Source organism: Chrysemys picta, chromosome 8, assembly GCF_011386835.1.
Source record: "Chrysemys picta bellii isolate R12L10 chromosome 8, ASM1138683v2, whole genome shotgun sequence".
NCBI classification, from domain to species: domain Eukaryota; kingdom Metazoa; phylum Chordata; order Testudines; family Emydidae; genus Chrysemys; species Chrysemys picta.
The window spans coordinates 104,781,179-104,802,336 of NC_088798.1; the positions used below are offsets into that span (position 1 = coordinate 104,781,179).

At 51.2% G+C, this 21,158-nt stretch overlaps 1 protein-coding gene across 3 annotated transcripts in view; it reads right to left on the minus strand.

The window, feature by feature from the left end:
• CCDC69 (coiled-coil domain containing 69) overlaps nt 1–18,104 on the minus strand; it is a 31,982-nt gene extending 13,878 nt beyond the window's left edge. The window contains exons 1-2 of one of the 3 annotated variants that reach the window (XM_042850976.2): nt 17,908–18,104; nt 16,996–17,115 (exon numbers count right to left, since the gene is read on the minus strand). In XM_042850976.2, coding sequence (XP_042706910.2) covers nt 16,996–17,059 — 64 coding nt within the window. In that variant the 5' untranslated portion in view covers nt 17,060–17,115; nt 17,908–18,104. Of the gene's footprint in view, nt 1–11,116; nt 11,547–16,995; nt 17,248–17,907 lie in introns of those variants that run through there. The other 2 variants (XM_042850974.2, XM_042850973.2) reach the window with 2 other exon arrangements.
• Between the last annotated feature and the right edge of the window lie 3,054 nt (nt 18,105–21,158).

Sequence of the window (21,158 nt, forward strand, 5' to 3'; positions counted from 1 at the left end):
CTGCTCCATCTCCGCTTAGCCCACTGTGCCCTTCTGCCATCCCTCTCTCCTTTGGGTATGACGGAAAGTGACGCGTGGCTAACATGGTACAGCACACGAGGGGGAACGTGTAACCTGGGAGCGCCCATGCGGAGGGGCCCTGCCCCCATTATCGGGGAGATATCCTGTGGCATGTGAAGGGCTATTCCAGTGAGAAATCCCAGCAGAGGGACGTGAGAGTGGATCACACGTGCCTGTTCATTTTCTCTCCCTCCTCACTCCTGGTTACTCACGTTCCCACTTGGCCCTGGATTTCTGTTTGCAGAAGTGCTCCGTAGAGAAGGCACGTACCCGCGAAGGGAGGAGGCACCCGCACGCCTCCCTTCACACTCCCTACCACACACAAATTCACCCACCCCACACACACACACACACGCTCATCCTACGCAGCCGCCCAGCCACACGGACAGGCTAGAAGATTTATTGTCCTTCCACCTTTTTGGGGGGGCCTTTCAGTCTCACCAGCAGGCCGGTCTGCTTACTAGGACCCTCCCGGCCCAAGGTACAAATCTCCACTTTGCCTTAGTATCGTTATCAGCCCCACACTCCCACAAGGGCCTTCTGGGATGGGGGCACTGGACAATGTACAAATCTGTCCAGCAACCAGTCAGCGTGAGATGGGGTTAGCACCAAAACTCTTGGAGCTAGAGGGCTGGAAACATTTCCCAGTGCTCTTGCTGTTCCCCTCCCTTCACCCCCTCTTCACGCCACCTATGCATGCCCGGGACGCCGGACTACACGAGCCAGTCAGTGCTCGGGTCAGATAGTGGGTGCAGATCTGTTAGCAACGCCCACAAACTTTTAGCTCAGCTGATGCTTTTTATAGCCAGGCTCGGAGCCTAGAAATAGCTTGGGCTAGAGCACAGAGCCTGTGCAGGAATGAGAGATGAAAAACAACACTCAATCAAAGGCAATTACAGGGATCAAGCCCAGTTCTAACAACGCCTCGGAATCTCTGGCACCAGCAAAGCTCTCGCTTTCTCGCCAGTTCAAACAATTACATCATCATCAGAGCATCAGCTCCTGCTACCAGCCCCCCGTTGAGACAGCGCTAACTGTCACAGTTTCCATCCTAGCCTCCCTGTTTAACGGGGTTTATAGAAGTCAGATTTAGGAGCTCGCTTAGGCGATACAGTCCCAGCAGGCCACCTTCCAGCCCCGGAGCAGTTTAGTTGCATTAATAACACTGGAAGAAACCACAACATTATTTTTAGCTATTGGTCAACTGCCAAAGAGCAGCCCTGCTCTCTCCCCAACCCCAAACCGTTTGTGGATCTGATTGGTGTAAATCAGGAACACTGACACCAGTGGCGCTACACCCGTGTGGGATGGAATGAAGAGAACTGACCTCTGTGCTCTGGGGCTGTCTTCACTCGAAACGCTGCAGCGACACTCGCTGCAGTGACAGGCGGGGTTCTCCCGTCGCGGTCATTATTCCACCTCCCCAGGAAGCGGTAGCTAGGCCAACGGGAGAATTCTTCCACTGACCTGGCGCTGTCTACACCCGGGGTTAGGCGGGCTTCCCCATGTCGCTCAAAGGTGCGGATTGTCACACCCTGCTGCGATGAAGCAAGATCAGCCTAACTCTGTAGCGCAGACCTGGCGTCAAGGAACGGGAAGGAATCCAACTGGTGTCACTTACGCTTTCTTCCACCAGCTCCGCCGCACTCAGCCTCAGTCAGACTCCTGAAAATTCACACCCACTGCCCAACATGTATCTCACCACCTCCGACCTGGGCCCACGGAGCCTGGCTGAATGGAGGGCAGCATGTGGGCAAGGGTGTGTAACTTCGTGTACATGCCGAAGGGGATCGAAAGAGGCGCAAGTCACACCAGGGGAGGCCCTGTCCACATCCAGGAAATTCGTCCCAGTGTAACCACACTGATGGAGTTATGCCAGTGCATGTTGCCTTATTATAGACAACACCTTAGACTGGCTTGTTCTGCTTTCCTGTCCCAGTCTCTAATAGAGCAGAGGAATGGGAATCCAGCCATCTGGGTTCTGTTCCTGACTGACACCAATTTGCTGTGTGAGTTTAGCAAAGTCCTGGCTCAATGTCTCTGCCTCAGCATCCCTCTCTGAAAAGTGGAGATAGGAACCAGGGGTGGTTTTGTAACGTGCTTTGGGAGTCCTACTATTGCTTGCAGGGAGGCTGTGTCCGGGGCATCACGTGTAGACGGGGACCCTGCTGTGCTAGGAGCTGTATATACGCTGAACAGAAATATAGTCAGTCCCTGCCCCAGCTGAAAGGCAATAGATACGTGCCTAGCATTTTTATTATTTTATGTCCCAGTAGCTTCAGACTGACTCCATTTAGAGCAAGGGCAATAACAATTTCAATCAGAAAAGCTATAAGGAAGTAATCTGTTGAACGGTGTGTAATTCACCTATAATTGTTTTAAAAGCTGTGAGTGCAGTAAAACCTCAGTCATCTGGACCTTGTGTATAACGAACCAACCAACCACCACCCGCCCTCTTATTTAAAGTGAGAGCAGATCACCCTATGGGCAGTATCTGCATTAAAATTCTGTGGCTTGTCTACACCTCTTGCATGGTGGAGATGCACATCTGGAAATGAAGGATTCCCAGGGAAATAGCATGTGCAAAATCAGGAATGAAATATTCCTGACCTGGCGCACCTGCTGCTATGGGCAGGAAACAGTTCCCAGAGCAGAGCAGGTGTAGACGTGTGTAATGCATGCAGATGCAGATCCCCTCCCACCACAACAGAACATTCGGTTCATGGAAGTCTGAAGAGGGCTTATACCAGAGATTTCAAGGCCAGAAAGGACCATGGTGATCATCTAGCCTGACTTCATAACACTGGCCAGAGAATTTCACCCAGTGATCCCTGCATTGTAAGCTGCCTTCCATCATAAATTTGGCATTCACGGACTCCTACTCGGATTAGTGGCGGCGCATGGGATTCTCTGCTACGGGTCCCTCTCTGCATCCCTTGTTTTGACCTTGTGCCCTGCACCCGTCCCTGTTTTTTCATTCTTGGTTCCGGGTATTTAGTTGATTTGCTGGGATCTGTGGCCCCGTCCCCTCACCCAAGAGGACCTGTCGTTGCCCTAGTGGGCTCTGCCCTGGAAATCAAATAGGCTGGGGTGAACTGAACACAAACTGGCTGCCTGCCTTTCCCTGCAGACAGGAGGGTCCCTACAGATTGAAAGGTGCAGTACACAGAAAACAAAGGCATAATAGTCACATAGGTAAAGACACCTCAGGGGTGATCTGTGCCCAGCTCCTCCGATGCAGATAGAGGCATGCAGTCGCCACTTACTGAATGGAAACTGGTAGCTACTCAGGACCCAGCCCTGGGCAAGACAGGGGCCTTTAACTGACACAGGAACCTGAGAGCCAAGAAAACAAAGCCCTGACAATTATCCGAATTGTACGGACAGTGACTCCATGCCAGAATGGGAGGGAGAAGAGATGGGTTGAAGAGCAGAAGACCTGGAAATGGGTCAAGAGTTGTCACAGTCCCCTATGTTTTATGAGATCCCTCCTGCTCTAGCGACCCTTGCGAGGAGGATTTTGGCCCCAGGCTCTCAGTGTTTAAGTGCTGGAAGCACATGGCTCGTTCACTTGGGCCAGCAGGCTCCATGCCACCAAAACATACAGAATGCGAGAAGGAGCCAAGTTTCATCTGAAGCAGCAGCACAAAACTCATAAAGCCTGTCCAAAGCCCAGGCTGGTGCCTGCACCCTCCCCAGAACATCCCTAGAAGGACTTTGCAGCAAGCACTTATCTCACAGCAACAAGCACGGAGCGAGAGAGGAGACAAGGAGAGTCGTTTGCTGCCCACTGCCATGGGTCTCCTGGAGGGTGCTTGTAGCGGATGGATTAGAGAGGATGCAGGCTGGAAAAGAGACTGAAAACCTAATAGGTGCGGGTGGGGGGGAGGAAAAGAGGAGAAAATACCCAGTGCTGCCTTTCCTAAAAACTGCAGGACCTCCCTGAATTCTGAACCCTGGGCTGGAATGCTGTCCGGACCTCCAAGCCACAGCACGTGCAAGAGAGAGATTGAGAGGGGTCCGGAAATATCAAACAACTGCAGGGGCTGCTACGTTACAACCTGTGAAGTGTGACAGCCACATTTAGAGAGCAGTAAAAGGACAGCGGGGTTTGGGGCATGATTTCCCAGGACAGGGGAAGATCAAAGAGGTTGCTGTCACTGCATCAGGGAGTCCCTGGGGGTGGGGAATGAGTGACAGACAAGGAGACAGCCAGGAGCCTGAAAACCCTGAAATAAACTGGGGAGTCCACCTCTTCTCCGAGCAGTAAATTACCCCGAAAGGAGTGATTCTCTTAGGCACAGGGACTGCTTTTTACAGCAGCATCATATGCTCCTGCCATGTCTGGAACACTAAAAGATCACCTAAAGCTCTGGCCTGAGGACCACAATGGACAGCTCTGCTCCTCAAGGACAATGGAACCGCGACCATCAGGGTCAAGTTTGTCCATGCAGGAGGCAGAGCCCTTTCAGGGTCCGCTTGGAACAAAGGCCCATCACAAATCTTCCCACCTTCTGACCCAAGCGCCGAGGCACATTTCGTCAACTGGACTCCTCTAAAATAAACACAAAGCTGCACGTACACTTAAAAAAAAACCCCTCTCTGACAAAACCCTCCCCTGCACATGCGTCTCTTCCTGCATGGAGCATGCCACAGAGAACGGACCACACGTGGCAGATGTTAGCATCAGCACTTAATGCGCTACTGGAAGCTGCTCAGATACTGGGGTGATGTGGGGGAGGGGGCACACGAACCTGTACCGAATTCTTTCCGAGGCAAACCGGGGTGCTGTTATGTCTGTGTGCCGCGGGGGCTGGCAGGAGGGAGTGGTACCTCCAGCTCAGTGAGAGGCATTACAATGTCAGATCAAGGGGAGGGCGTATAATTGCTGCCTGGGCCCCCGGTACGTTTGGGAGGCAAGTCATCCCATTCGTTGATTGGTATCCGCTGCATGCGGTAAAAGCCGGGGTGTTCCCAAGTGCCCAGCACCGATTTGTGAAGCTGCGTGAAAGTTTTGCTGAATCAATCACAGACTGGAAAGCACACAGAGGCCAACACGCGGGAATCCTGAACCCATGGCAGAGCACCTCAAGGTTCCCCCTGGCACCTCTGGCCAGGCTGACCACCTCTTGCCGCCACAGCGTCCCCTTATGGCTGGCACTGGAGCTGCAAAGAGAGGACTCGAGGGCTGTAACAAATCATGGGCAAACCTTAAATCGGGCCCCTGACTCCAGGCAAACTTCCCCGATCACAGCTGGGAGCCAGATGTGCCACAAGCGGTTCCCAGCCCACACCCCAAAGGAGCAGTCAGGGGAGCGATCCTCTCCCAGCCTAGTCCCCGGGCAGCTGGGTGGCAGGTTCCGATCAGAAAGGGGCACCTGTGGAAACCTCAGCAGGGGATGGACCCTTCTCTGTCTAGCTGCCTGCCTTCTGCAGGGGCTGGCGGCAGCCCGCACCTTCCCAGGAACACACCTCACCTTAAGCCATGGGGAAACAGTGCATCCCCTTGGGGAGCGGGTGCGTGTGGGGTGTATGTGTGTGGCACAGACAGGGAGGGATCTGACCAGGTCCCTCAGTCCTACCTAGCCCTGGAACGAGCTGACGTCCTGTAAGGATGGGAGCCCATCAGGCCATATCAGCCCCCAGGGGAAAGGAGGTGGCAGCTCGGCTCCCAGGACTACCCCACTCTCCCCAAAGGTACCTGCTCTTGGTGGCTTTGCATTAGGCTCCCCTCAATCCCAGGTGCCCTCTTCCCACCCTCATAGAGATGGCTCCCGGGGGCCCACTTCTGCCCTCAGGCAGCGGCAGCTTCCAGGGCTCCTGCCTAAGGGAGACCGAGTGGTCAGGCGCTGCAGAAGCCTGGTGGAGGGGGCATTTGCATGAGCTCCTGGTGCCCTTTTGGGCTTGCGAGGGTCCTGACCACAGAGCAGCTATCTCTTCTCCTCAGCATTGGTCAGGCCAACATGGCCCCTCACCCCCGCCTAGAAGCAGGACGGGGCCTGCACAGGCTGCAGAGTGTGTGGGTAAACAGGGCCTCCTCCTCACACAGAACAGCCGCTCTCCCTGGCACCACGCCTGCCAGCTGCTGCTCCCGATCCTGGTGGCATAATAAGCGGTTCCAGTCTGGGATACCCGGAGAGAGTCTCTCTTATCCCTGTGCACTTTGATAGTCCAGAAGATGGTCGGGCCCATTGGCTAGAGCTGGGCAATGATAGGCAGGCCCCAAAGGCCTTTCCCCTGGGGCAAACCTAATGCAGAGACTGATGCCCTATTGCCACTTGGATTCCCCGCCCTGGCGAAAGGAAATGGGAACCTGGGAAATGCAAGAAATGCTGGCTTGATTTGTTCTTCTTTTCAGCTCTTTCTGGCCTGCGGCATTTGTGTCCATCACGTCTAGATCTGATCCCTCTCTCTGACATGATGCTATACACAAGTGATGGGGGTCTGTTCTCCCCACAGGAGAGGAATAACTTCCATGGAATGCAATGGGTGTTGTTTAGAGCGGACTGCACCTTTGATAATCCCAGGCGTGGCACCCCCCAGGAGGTGCAAGTGGCTGAATCTATGCAGGGCAATCTCTGAGCAAGCTGCAGTAAAGGGCTGTTTGTTGGAAGCTCCTGGATTGTGCCTGTCCCTGTGTCCAATACCAAACCAGGGACTTTGCACCATGCCCCGCAAGGGGAGTATAGGGCCTAAGGCTTACAATAGGAAGAAAAGTAGGAGTATTCCACATGTGCTATCGATCTCTCCCCGTTTCCGGGATAGTCTCTCTAGGACTATCCCACAGAGACCATGAACCGCTTCACAGGTGCCAGAATGAGCACACGTCCCTTGCTGCAGTTTCTGCTGGAAAGACGGTCCAAATTAATAGCACAGCAGGACGTCCAGCAGTGCAGGAATGCTGTGTTTCAAGAGCCCACTGCTCTGGCAATGTAAAGGGGCCTGTCCCAAGGTGAATTATTCTGCAGCTTGGTCCAAATCCCTTTCACTATTTTTGGATGATGAATGTGGGCAGAAGAAAATCAGACCACTTTTCCCAATGTCAGAAATTACGGTCATGGTCCCCACCCCCCTAGAGGTAACTGCAAACTGTCTGAAGTTTGGAAACTTGATTCTTAGGTGTCCATTCAACCTAACTGGGGAGAAGGCTCATAACCAAGCATCAAAACAAAACCTGGCTGAAAATTAAGAACGGTTTGGATGTGCCAACGGAGCACTGCCACGTTTGCAGAGGTACTTGGAGCATGTGCACTGTTCAGTGTGTATTTGCTGTGTCCCTTTGTTACTCTACTCTACTCCTCAGGAACTGAGGCCCCAGTCGGCCTTTGGCTGAATGAACCCTGCAGTCCTGCAATTGACTATGTGTGTGTGCTGCCCTGTGGAGTCAGTGAGTCTGGGCGTGGGTAGAGAGATGCACCCAGGAGCAGTCAATGGTGCAGGATCCGGGCCTTAGATTTTAGAGCAAGATTTTTTTGTAAAATTGCATTTTTAATGCATAATGCAACATTCATGTCGCAGAATGAAATCACCAAAAAACAAGGGATGTGTGTTTAAATCCTGACGCTGCTCCCCCTAAAGCCACCAAGAGCTTTGCTCTGTGACTGCTATTGACATCAGTGGGAGGAAGGTTAGGCCAATAACTTCAATGGAAGCAGGTGCTCAATGCTTCAAGAGCAGTGTTCACAGAGGCGTGGTCCACTTGTATACCATTGTCTAGTCACGGCTTTTAACATACTACCATTCATGCAATTAAATCTGCACCATAAACATATAGACTGAGCTTTGTGGCTGAGTTAACCGTCTTGTTAGCATCTTAATTTCTGACCCTTTCTGATTTTAAGTAAATAAAGTAGAACCTCAGACTCACAAACACCTTGAGAATGGAGGTTGTATGTGAATGGAGGTTGTTTGTAACTCTGAAATGTTCCTAACTCTGAACAAAACGTTATAGTTGTTCTTTCAAGTTTGCAACTGTACATTGACTTAATCCAGCTTTGAAACTGTACTATGCAGAAGAAAAATGCTGCTTTAAAACCATCTTAATTTAAATGAAACAAGCACAGAAACATGTTTCAGAGTAACAGCCGTGTTAGTCTGTATCCGCAAAAAGAAGAACAGGAGTACTTGTGGCACCTTAGAGACTAACAAATTTATTAGAGCATAAGCTTTCGTGGACTACAGTCCACTTCTTCGGATGCCGAAGAAGTGGACTGTAGTCCACGAAAGCTTATGCTCTAATAAATTTGTTAGTCTCTAAGGTGCCACAAGTACTCCTGTTCTTCTTTAAGCACAGAAACAGTTTCCTTACCTTGTCAAATCTTTTTTTTCAATTTTTTCCCTTTTTTTTTAGTAGTTTACGTTGAACACAATATTGTACTGTATTTGCTTTGATTTTTCTCTCCTGCTGTCTGATTGTGTATTGCTGGTTCCAAATGAGGTCTGTGATTGACCGGTCAGTTCATAACTAGTATTCGTAACTCTGAAAAGTGTGCGTGTGTGTGTGTGTGCGTGTGTGTGCATTTAATTATAATGTATATAACCCACTGCTGGAATGATGCCAGGCCTGAGCCCTGATCTTTCAAGAAGACCTCTCAGCACCTCTCATGGTTGGATGTCAGATGAAATGCAGGTGAGTTACAGAGATGATCACATTTCAGAGGTCTTATAGCTACAAGATCCCGGCTGGGTTCTTGCACTCGGCACCTGCACAATCACTTTCTTATCTTTATGCTCTTCTAAGAGACAGAAATAGATGACATGAAGGACTGAGGCGTGCCAATGCCCTCTCCCCTGCACTCAGAAGATGTGATACGCCCACTTGATCTGAACAGATGATCTCTGGTTCATATCCTCAAGAAAGGTGACGACTCCCCAAGGTCATTTACAACATGGGTCCTGAGAAAAAATTCCTTCCCGTCCCCAGTTCTGGCAATCCGGTTTAATCCCATGCAATGGTGAAAGAATCACAGCAGTTAAAATATCCACTCCCATTTAAAACATAAGAACCACTGGTGTCCAAGGGACTTTTCCCAGCCTGAGAAGTCACTAAACGTGAATGGAACCAGGCCTGCAGCGTCTGACTGTTCATTTTTCTCAAATCCTAGCATTGAGGACTCCTTGTGACTCTCTAAATTTCCCCCACCTTCAATCCCTTTCACACTCCCCCTTTCAGTCTTTCTGATCTATCCTTGTGCCAGAGGTTTTAAACCAGAAGGGACCACTGTGAGCATTTAGTCTCACCTACTGCTTAACAGAAGCCGTAGCATTTCACCCTGTGCTTTCTGCGTCAAGTCCATAAATTCTGGCTGCGCTAGGACATACCCTTTAGAAAGGCATCCAGTCTTGATTTAAAGATGTGGCCAGCAAGGGCTGTATCCCCTTCCTTGCCCCAGCTAAGTTTATGGTATTAACTGGACATATCAGAATCAAGGGAAGTGTCTCCAAATGACTCCATCTCATGTCAATGAAATGCCTTAGTGTCAATTCCTGGGGCCTTTTGTATGCAGCATTTCTCACCCAGTGTCTCTTTTGTACAGGGAGCCCTCAGGGGCATGGACTGGCCTAGAAGTGTTTGACCTTGTGCATAAGAGATTCGTACAGTTCTTTAATATACAGCTATTTGTGTGCATTGGGCTGGAAAAAAATATTCACAGATCTCGGTCTGCAACTCCCCTGTGAGTTCTCTTGGACAGTAGGTGTGTCCCTTTGTTTCCGTTTTCCCTGAGGATCTGTACAAGTGGGTTTTTTCTGGCTCAGTGTTCCTGGAAGTCTCAGAACTACTCCCTCATGCAAATATTAATGTGTGCAAAGCTTTGTGAAGCCATCTTGCAATCTCTGTGATTTCCCTCCTCCTTTTAAAATCATCCATGCAGGGTGCACTGCCTGGCTAAGGTGACCAATCACAGGCCCCGAATAACAAATAGCGAATAACTGTAAGCACAAGGGAAACCAATAGTTCACAAACAACCCAGAAACCGACAATGGCCACATGAAGTTTCAATCAAATACTGAACACGCTTGTAAAGATCAGTCTGTTTGCGGATCATTCCAAAACTGGAGACAGGCTAAATCCATAGAATCAATAGTTCACTGAGAGTACTTTGCCCAAATGTAGCTAGCACCTGAGAAAACCAGCTATCGCACTTCTTGCTTAGCAGAAAGACAAGGAAGAATCTAACCATCAGATGCTTGAGGGTGAGGTTTGCAGACATCCTGCCCTGATGCTGCTTTAACGTTCTAGGCTCATGTTATTATCTCAGATGCCTTCTCCCCTGCCGCCACCCTCCCTGCTGTAGAACAGTTAGTTTCCTTCAATCTTAAAAGCATCTTTTCCCCCCCATCCCCGGAACCAGTGATGGGCTGGAGGCGGATGGCGGGAACGCTCTTGTTTAAACTGAAAGGAGAATCGGCCCGATTTTGCTGCCTCTGGTGGAATTCACCCCTATCTCTGGGTTCTGCTGCTAACCCTTTCCTGGCGGAGAGAGGTTTTGCTGTCTGAGGCTCAGGGAGACACTTTTTTGCTGTGCCTTTGGGATTCACCAGAGACTTCCCATGTTGTGAATAAATATATATACCCAGGACAGTGGAAGGAACCCCTAGACCCTCTCAAGGACCCCCCCATTACTGGGAAAGGAACCCCTAGACCCTCTCCTCCACCACCACACACACACACACACAACACTAGGGAAGGAACTCCTAGACCCTCTCCACCACACACACACACACACACACACACACACACACACACACACACACACAACTCTACAATCAACACAGGCGCTGCAGTTTTCAGGAACAACGTGTCACCCCTTTCCAGCCGTCGGCCAGCCCCTCTTCTCCTGCTCATGGTTTTGGGGAAGGGGCTTTGTTTAAAGGGGGGGGAAGACGCCCAGCCCCCCACCCCGGTAAGCTCTGTGCTGGAGCAGTGGGGCGCTGGCAGGGGGGGGGGCCCAGCAGGGGCAGGCTCTGGGGGCTGCCACCCTTCCCCGGCGCTGGAACAGCAGTCAAAGCGGAACCCCCCCAAACCCAGCTGGAGGAGGGGGTCGCTCGCCATTACCTTGCTCCTGGCTTGGCAGCGGCCGGTCGTGCTGCATGTGCAGCCCATGGCCGGGCGGGTGAGACTCGCTCCGCGCCCCGTGCCCGGCGCTGCAGCTGCGAGCCCGGGAGCGAACCGCAAGCAGTCTGCTTGAACTTCTGCTGGGACCGCCGCGCGCCGTAAATACCCGAGCAGAAGCCCCCCTGCAAAAAGCCACATCCCCAGCTGGCAGGGCTGAGCCGAGCGGCATACCAGGCGCCTGTTTGATAACACGTGTTGGCATGGCCGGGGGAGGCTGGAGCAGTCCGGAGCCCAGCGCCGCAGGGAACCTGCACTTCCAAACAGCCCCCCGTCTGAGCCCCCAAGGTACAGCTAGTCCGCTGAGCTGGGCAGCTCTGGGGTCTCAGTTCCTCTGTCTCGGGGCCGCACGTGCTCCCCCACTTTTCCTGATCAAACGCGGGGCCACCTGCTCTCTGCCCCTGCGCTGGGGGGGGGGGGGGAGAAGCGGTTACTAGCTTTTAAGGCCAGAGGGGACCGTTATGGCCATCCACTCTGTCCTCCCCCAGGCCAGAGGACACCCTCCCAGCCAGTGATCCCTGCATCAAGCCCATAACTGCTCGGGGAGCTTTTCGGAAGTCCCCAAACAAAATACTTGCATGTTGCCCTGAAAATGCCCCCCCCCCCCCGAATTTGCTAGCTTCATGTGTGAATGAACAGATGGGGAAAGAGCTAGAGCAGAGGGCAGCCCCCAGCTGTTATCTTAGGTCAGGGCTAGGCCAGAAACTTTTGCCCATCTTTGTTGTGGCCAGTGATGTTTTTGCAACATTTTTATACCAGCAAAAGTCTTAGTGTAAATGCAGCTGGGGGTATCCTTGCTTTCACGCCGGGAACCCGTCTAAGCTACACTGGCAAACACTTTTGCCGGTATAAGCTGTGTCTTGGGCTGTGTGGGACTGGAATTTCTGTTTTGCAGGAAATTCCATTTTTTTAAAAATGTGTTTTGTTCCGAATCGGACTGGAAAGCAAAACTTTCCCGCAACATGACATTTTCAGGAAAAAAAAACCATTTTGTGTCAACGGAAACATTTCGTTTTGATTTCAACATTTTTAATGTTTTCAATATAAAATAAAAGAAATGTCTAAATAAAAACTTGTGATAAGAAAAATCAAAATGTTCCACTCTGAAAATGTCAACACAGCATGTTTCAACCTTATTGAAATGCTTTATTCCCCCCCTGCCACAACATTTCATCAAAATGAGCATGTTTCCATATAAATCAGGGGTGGCCAAACTTTCTGACCCTCCGATACGACAATCTTCTGAAGTTTGAGAGACGGAGTTTGCCTGCAGGGGCTTCAGCCCTGCTCGCGCTGAAGCCCCGTGCCCCAGCAGGCATGCCCAGTGGGGCTGAGGCCCCGACTGCAGTCTCCCCTCCCCATGGGGCAGAATCCCCTAGCCCCACCACTGCTGCAGGGCAGGAACCCCAACCTCCCCCCAGTCTGTTAGATGGAGAATGGTGGGTGGTGTGGGGGGGCTCTGTGCCCACCCCGATATAAATGAAACAGCATTTTCTAATGGAAAAACATTCCATAGGAATATTTTCAACCAGCATTAGCTCCATAACACTACGAGGGTTTACTGGTATGGATAGCTCTACTGGCAAACCTTTTCTAGTGTAGACGAGGCCTTTGGGAAGGCACCAGACTCATTTTTTCCTGGTCCTGGTGTGAATGGAGAGACCCAAGAAGTTCCCCTAGTAAGGACAGCGTGGCTTGTGGGTGCTTTTCCTGGCTGACGCATGCCAGAGTTCGCTTTGTCACAACCACAGGAGGAAAAAGCCCAGAGAATTGTGAAACGTTGGTTTGATAACAGGGTAGTCTGGGGGTGGACACACACTGCAGCAAGCAGGTCAGTCTGCAGCTCCGCACATCAGAGACGTTTTCTTGGGACTGGTAGAGCCAGCTTTGCCTATTCTCTCTTGGGTCAGATGCTGCATAATCTTTACCTTCTGCTGCAAATTAGCTCTGAGCTCAGCTTTGTGAGTTACTTTTGCCTCCCAGCATTCAGTTGTCACCAGCTTCTCCTTTGCAAAGGTGATGTGGGAGCCACAGATAGGGCCAGTGTTCTTCACTCTTCCATGGCTGCCATAAGGGAAGCATGTCCTGGCAGCGCGTTCCTTGGGAACATTAAATATACTGGGCAAGCCTGGGTCATCAGCTGAGGATATTTGCTGGATGTGCCTAAAATACCATTTGGTGGGCAAAGCGTCAATCAGCACAAGGAACTGGACTCAATGATGACGAAGGATTAATTAAAAATACTGGCCCAGGTTTTCAAAATTTAAGACATGCAAAACGGAAATGCAAAAATACAGGCACGTTTCGGTGTCTAATTTGCATGCCAGGTTGCTGTGATTGTGCACAGAAGCATGGGGATTAATTGCATGTGCAACTGACCAGTTATGTGTCTAATTGGTCACTTGCACTTGAAATTATGGCAATGACATGTAACTGTGTGTGCAAACGGAGTGCCCAAATCTGCACACAATTTTGTGCGTGTACATTTTTTGAGATGCCGATTCTCAGACGGTCAGGGTACGATACAGAGGCATCTTTAACTTATATATTAAAAAAAGAAAAAGAAATCCCGGGCACTGTTCTCGTCTTACTGCTTTTTAAATATAACGTGACAAGGGATAGCAGAGTGGACATTACATGCAAGGAGGCCCCCAGAAGGACCAGATCTGATGGGCCAGATTTTCAAAAGTGCTCCGCACCCAACAACTCCCATCATTCTTCCTGGGGGCTGCTGAAGATCTGTCCAATGTTCCTAAATGCAACCTGAGTTCTTTTGGAAATCTGGCGCAATATTTCTTTAGACATCATAAAAAGGCACAGACACAATCCCACGCCCCTTCGCTCATGGAAAATCCTACAGAACTTAATTATTAGGAAATGAGAACTCTTCTATCGTTTTTTTTTTTGGACTGAAATAGAAAATAATTTCCGGCTGCTAGATCATTCTGTAAGACATGTTTAAAAATCCCATAGCTTCAGTAGCTTTTTAGAGTGATTTCTCTAGAACCTTATTAAATTCTATAGGGCTTTGCCAGTCACCTTTTAAATAAGTGATCATGTGCCGTGTGATGTCAATGGTTGTGCAGGGTGACGGGTATTTGAGACACTGCTGGGGACTCATTCCATAAATGCCTCTGATTTTAGCAGAGTGGGGCAGGGGGCTGGTAGTCTGCACTAGACATAAGTCTAAACCACACAGTTTAGATCCAGATCAAACTTCCCCCAAATTCAGGCATGTCTGGATTCAAGGACCCGGCTGCAAAATGGAAGTCCGGATGTAGGCTGTTTGGATTATGGGACGAGGAGGGATGATGTGTAGCAGGAACTGTTGGGGAGATGGGAGGGGGTGCAGTAGGGCATTAAAGGACAGAGTGGAGGTCGGGCAGGACGGTTGGTCACAGGAGGAGAAGGAGGCCCTGCTGTTCTCATGAACTCAGCCATACAAAAGTGGTCTTTGGAACTGACTGTCCAAGGTCAATGCAAGGTCAATATCTGGGCGTTGATCTGTACTGTCGGGAACACCTTGACCTTGGCAGGGAAGTGCACTAAATGACCAGCTCTAACAACTCTGACTCAATTAAGGCTCCATCCTGCTTGCCCGCAGAATTGTTGGGTACTGTGCACAGATGCCATCTGCTGCTTAGCGCCGATCCCGGGTCAGTTCCCATCCTCCCAGCGTTCCTGTTCCCTCCTCTCGGCTTGTGGAGCTGGAGGGCTGGTCTCACCCCGTCTGTCAGGATCAATGGCAACCCGGCGAGAGTTTTGCGGTGAATGCGGGCTTGGATCCGTGTTTCTCTGGGCTGCTGCTCGGAGGGAGCTACTAGTTGTAATACGATAACTATGTCGGATGTGCTGATAGGCCAGGCTTCCTGTGCTGGGCAGCCACATGGCAGGGAGTGTTATGGTTACTGAGTGCAGTTACAACACATGTTTGTTTTTAAAATACTGCCATTTAAATCAGGGGTCTTGGGCCAGATGAGGTGGTTACATCCCCGAAGGCCCTCCCCTCAGCAAGGCGGTTGGCTCTGCACTGGTGCCTGGTGGAGATCTGGTTCACTGTGTAACTTTGCTGCACCAAAGATCACTGCATTTCACTGGCAGTAAATCATGATGAAACCTCTCCTGTGCGGGCTACACAGGATGTGCCCTCACTGGCAAGATTTCGCTTGTCAGGCCTGTTTCCTATGTTGCTTCCCCTGGCCCAGTGCACTGGGAGTTGACTCCTTCCTCAGACAGCCATTTAAAGGGGATTCAGTGTCTTTCTGTGCATGCATTTTGGTGCAGGGAAACAGTCACTTTAGGAACATAGGAACTGCCAGATGGGTCAGATCCAAGATTCATCCAGTCCCATATCCTGTCTCTGATGCTGGCCAAGACCAGATGCTGCAGGGGAAGGCGTAAGAACCCTACAGTAGCAGATGTGGGATAATCTCCCCCTACCCCTCACACTAGGCCTCATCCTGGTCTCTAATAGTTGGAGATGAACAGAAGCCCTGAAGCACAAAGCACCTTTTAGCACCTTCCTATCCTGGCTCACCTCAAGATAGAGCTACAGAGAGCGCCCCCTGTCATGGGCCCATGGGACTGTTTCCTGGAGACGGAACACACACCTTTCTGGGAGGTGGGAGATCTGTGAGCAGAGGGTTCTCTCCCCATGCAGATCCCAAGGGCACAATCTGGCACTCACTTATTTTGATTGTTGCTATCTGATACATGGCTGAATTTCACAACGGGCTGATTCACGAGCCATGGCCGGGGAGTCATAAGACTCTCTCATTGCCTAAAAGTGGCAGTTCTTCAACAACAAAACTTCAAAAACAGACTCCAGCGTGAAACTGCAGAACTGGAATTAATTTGCAAATCGGACACCATCAGATTAGGCCTGAATAAAGACTGGGAGTGGCTGGGTCATTACAAAACCTAAACCTAATTTCCCCAATACTAATTTCCCCCTACTGTTACTCACACCTTCTTGTCAACTGTCAGAAATGGGCCACTCTCATTACCACTTCAAAAGTTATTTTTCCTCCCTTGGAATCCTGCTGTCAATTGAATTGTCTCGTTAGACTGACCTCACACTTGGTAAGGCAACTCCCATCTTTTCATGTATTTACACCTGCTCCTGTATTTTCCACTCCATGCATCTGATGAAGTGGGCTGTAGCCCACGAAAGCTTATGCCCAAATAAATTTGTTAGTCTCTAAGGTGCCACAAGGACTCCTTGTTGTTTTGCTGATACAGACTAACACGGCTACCACTCTAAGACTCGTCAGATTCACTCCCGGTAGGAACATGGGGAGATTGGTTTGTTTTTTCCATATTTCTGTCATTCAAAATGGGCTGGAGATATTTGCACAGAGCAAAGGGACCTAAAAGTGGCTGGAGATGGCCCCGGGAGAACACGCCGCTCCCTGCACAAAGGGCTTTCCAGAGTGGACACAGGGGTTCTGTACCAGCCCTGCTCTCAGCTCCCAGCACTGGGGGCATGGCATCGTGCATGGCACTATGGGCATGGGTATCCTGCAGTCACAGGGAGTGATTGCCACTGGAGCTGACATACCCGAGGAGCTAGTTCAGGTCCTTTCAGCGTGGGCTGTGCAAACATGCCTGGAACCCTGCGTAGTTACTCGCATGGCTACGACTTTACTGTGCTGGGCCCTGAACTGAAAGACAATGGGAAGGAGGGTGAGGAGACCCACAGCAGGGGTCCATGGGCACGTGGACTGGCTAAATGCACAATTTGCCAGGGTGAGGCCTTTTTTTGGATAGGCTATAAATAAACGCGATATTAATGCTGTCACTGATCTCTGCTGGCTACTTACCTAGCCTGCGTATGTTTATGGGTTTTGTCCAACCAGCTGAGATGCTGCAACTTTGACTGGGCATGGCTGTGAGTTTTCAGAAGGTCAGTCAACCCGAGGAAGAGCTCAGGCCCATTGGACCTACAGGAAATAGGCACACAGATTCCTTCAGATGGAAACCGTGGAGTCTTCTAAGGCCTCATAGCCAATGTGGCTCTGGTTTTGAGCTGGGGTGGTGATTTCAGAGCATTCCTGTCATTCTGGAGGAATAATCTGTGTTTTTGCAAAAAGTGGGGAGAGGAGAAAGCCAAAGCCAGTCAACTGGGCTCCTTTTCTGGACTCTCTTTTTCACAGCAAAAAGGAAAAAAATAATTCAGTAAAAAAAAAAGAAGACAGAGAGGATGAAATTCACTTTGCCTGCAATAAGCTAGGCTAGCAGACAGGTGAAATGCACAAGGCTTAGACAAAATCCAGTCCCACCCCCGAAACTGGGGACAGGGATTTAGTTTCAAATGTTGGCCTTGGTCACGAGTGTAATGAGTGTGGTGTTCTCAGCCTAGTCACCAGTACAGAATTGGGCACTCTCCATCTTGGCTCAAGAGGGGCCTAGAATGCGAGGAACGCGGGCTCCGTGCATCAGGATTGGGGCACTGGCCAAGCCGCGTGGAGGCTTGGGACTGGAATCGGACAGGTATGGCAAGCCAGGTGTGAGGTGCGCTGGCAGAGCTGTGTGGGGATGCTGCTGCGACACTGAAGTGACAGACTAACCAGCACCGAGTTGGCTTCTGTCTCGGTCTAATGACAGGTCGGTTGCTGGGTGTGACCGGCCTATGCACAGGGCCGCTTCCCAGGTGAGTTCTCTGCACGCTAAGGGGCTTCCCTGGTAGTTCTCGGGCCCTGAGAGTGAAAACCGATCCATGCTGGGTAACTTACACTTTCTCGCCCCTCCTGCCAAGGGCATGGGAAGATCACGGCTGCCTCAAGGGGTGGGTGGGAGGAAGAGATCCCTGGGCCTGCTGCTCTTTATTCCTCCGCCCTAAGCCGCTGTAGGATGATAAGTGAAGCAGTTGTCGTTGCCTGGCTGGTGTGAGGCGAGGTAATACGTTCCAGGCACCCCTCCCCGGTCACCCCCCTCCACGCCCCCCCCCCCGCGCTCCCGCACGCACACGCTTGCTCGGCTGATGACTAAATAAGGACGAGCTGCAAACACCGGGCTGCTAAAAATAGAGCTCCGCCAAGAGCTCTGCTGACCTTCGGGACCCTTCCCCTACCGGAGTCAGCGACTGGGCGTGTAAGCCGGAGCCCATCGGAACATCGCTCCCCTCCCCACAGCTCCACATGCATTTCCACAGCCAGAGCAGGGCAGCCGGTCACGCTGGATCTGATCTGCCAGGGAAGGAGGGAGGCACCTAGGAAAAACTGCATCTCCCCTCCAGTCTCCAGGCCCACCCTCCCTCTTCAGAGAGTGGAGAGGGCAGCGCGGGCTGCACCTGCATCTCCAACAGCTCCCGGGGGTGTTTCTCTGACTCGTGGGGATCAATTCTAATGTTCAAAGCGCTTGCAGATATGCCGACACCGGCAGAAGCGCGGAGCACATTTGTCACGGATCGCTATGGGCTGAATGTCACTTACATTGATTTCTTTCTTCGCTGCATCATTCTGCATGTTGTGGGCGGGGCATCTATTGAGCAAATAAACGTAAAGTCCCAAAGTGCCGTTTCTTACCCCCATCCTGAGCTGCCCGCCCCGATGATGCTCCATTCCCTGGTGGGAAAGCTGCTAGGACAGTTAAAGGAGAGGATGGGTGTGTGGGTGCTGGGAGCAGGAGGTCCAAAGAGTTCCCCTAAGTGTGAGAAATAAACCCCTCCATTAGTTGGGCTGGAGCACAATGGACTTGCATCAGAGACACCTGGGAAAAAGTCAGAGCCTCTGCATAGGTACGTGCACGTCCCATTCTTGTGAGGTTCGTCATTCCAGACCTTCAACTCCGAACCTCCCACTGTCCAGCACAGGCAGATTATCTGAAGCCTAGAAATGCACAGCAGATCCCAGAAGGGGTAGGTGCCACAAAACAGAGCAGAAGGTGAGAAGAAGGCAGAGACGGTCATTCAGGGAAGGCCTTTTCTCCAGCAGGAACACATGTAAGCAGCTGCAAGGAGCGAGGGACTTATCCTGGTCTGGCAACCATCTGGTTCCCCTGCTAGTACTCACTTCTATTATCATTTACAATGCTGCAGACTGTGATCGTGAGAGCGTCCTTTGCATTCGCTGTGAGCATCTCCATGTGCCCTTCTAATATCCGCAGTCTCGGAATGGGTAAGAACGGGACTGGGTTTCAGCTCAGACGTCTACGTGGCCATTCCAGTGAGGAAGGACTATTTGGGTAAGCATTTGCAGGATGAGGTGTACAAGCAGCCCCTGACGCTTGGGTGAAGTACCCGTCTAAAGTATTTATTTATACCAGGCCTTTGCTTTGCATGGCGCTTCATAGAAATGTAGGAAAACGGGGTCCCTGCCCCAAAGGACTTATAATGCAAATGAACAAATGTGGATTATGTTGTTTTCATTGCTGAATTTTCTCTTTTCTTCCTGTGAACTTTCTACTCCTTCAGCTGGGTCTCTCTCTCTCTCTGAAAGTCTTTGTAATATTTGTGATAGACACGTGAACTAAACATGAGCTCATTGGCTCAAAGTCACATTCTAGCTTTACTTTGTTATTTGCACAGCTCAGTGTTTTCCCCGGATATAATTTCGCTCTTCGGGAGGCCGCTGGGGCTTTTTTCTTTTTCTTTTCTTTTGTGTGTGACGTTGTTATTTGTCCTATGAAATGTTGTGCTGATAGAGAGAGACCCAATTCCCAACCCCAGCCCCAGGCACCCTGAAATTCAGGGATGTTCGAGATCTGCCTCCATATGTGGTGGCTGGAGCCATTTAAAAGGTAAAGAATGGCAGAAAGTGTCACTTTCTTTTGAACTTTCTTTAGACTGCAGACACTGAACCACTGGATACACACAAGCACTAACCCAGAACCTTAAAACACCTTCAGAAATCTTGCATTTCAGTTGCAGGATGTCATTATACATTGTGTCAGCTGGGGAACTGCGCCTGTCAGGGACCTTCCTGTACACATCAGGCTGCAGGGAAAAGCATCCCCTGGGTGCAGGACTGTGAGGGGCTTGGTGATGGTAAAGCATGGAGTCATATGCAGCAGGGTGCTGGTGACTGGTCACTGCCGAGTATGACTTATGCTGCACAGAGACATGGGCAGTAGTTGCATCCACCGGTGGCATTACATAAGGTGAGCCAACACAGCTGTCCTGCTAGGCCTCATTCAGTACAGGCCATGCTGGGCTCGCTGTGTTGGCTGTGACATGCAGTGGTGGAGTTAATGGGGGTGACTTAGGTGTCTGTGTGGTACGTTTTCAAGCACATTATGCAATTGAGAAAGAAGGTGTACCAGGGGCTGCAGAGTGAGCCAATCCTGCACGCACCCATCAGCAGCGGCTCAGGTCCCGTGGGGCTGGGCCCAGCTCCCTGCTCCAGGCCTTGTGACATGGTGCCCAGGGCCGCGTGGCACTGTCTCCCCGTGCGCCATGTCGCAGAGCCACTATTTGGCCTGGCTGCCTCTCTGTCATGACAGGGGGTGGCCGAGCCAAACCTGAACAGCGCTGTGACCCCAGGGTCCAGGCCGCAAAGCCCGGAGTGGGGAGCTGGGCCAAGCCCCATGGGACGGGAGACATTGCTGCTGGGTGAGTGCAGGGTGGGTTGACTCTCCAGCCCACTACCAATGACCCATTCCCCCCCCTCATTCGCCAAACCTGGTTCCGCGGCTGGAGACATGATGCTGCTGTAGCGGTAGTGCCAGTCATGCACACCGCGTGGAACACCCAGGCCTCAGCGCTGTCTCTATACATTTCATCTAACTGGAGGCCAGTCCGCACTGCAGGGTGACAAAGTCGGTGCGTTGTCTCCAGAGGAACCGGGCAGAGGCCATGGAGAGAGGGTAACAACCGCCTTAGCAGGGAGAGACTGAGGCTAGGTCTACACTACCCGCCTGAATCGGCGGGTAGAAATCGACCTCTCGGGGATCGATTTATCGCGTCCCGTTGGGACGCGACAATCGATCCCCGAATCGACGCTCTTACTCCACCAGCGGAGGTGGGAGTAAGCGCCATCGACAGGAA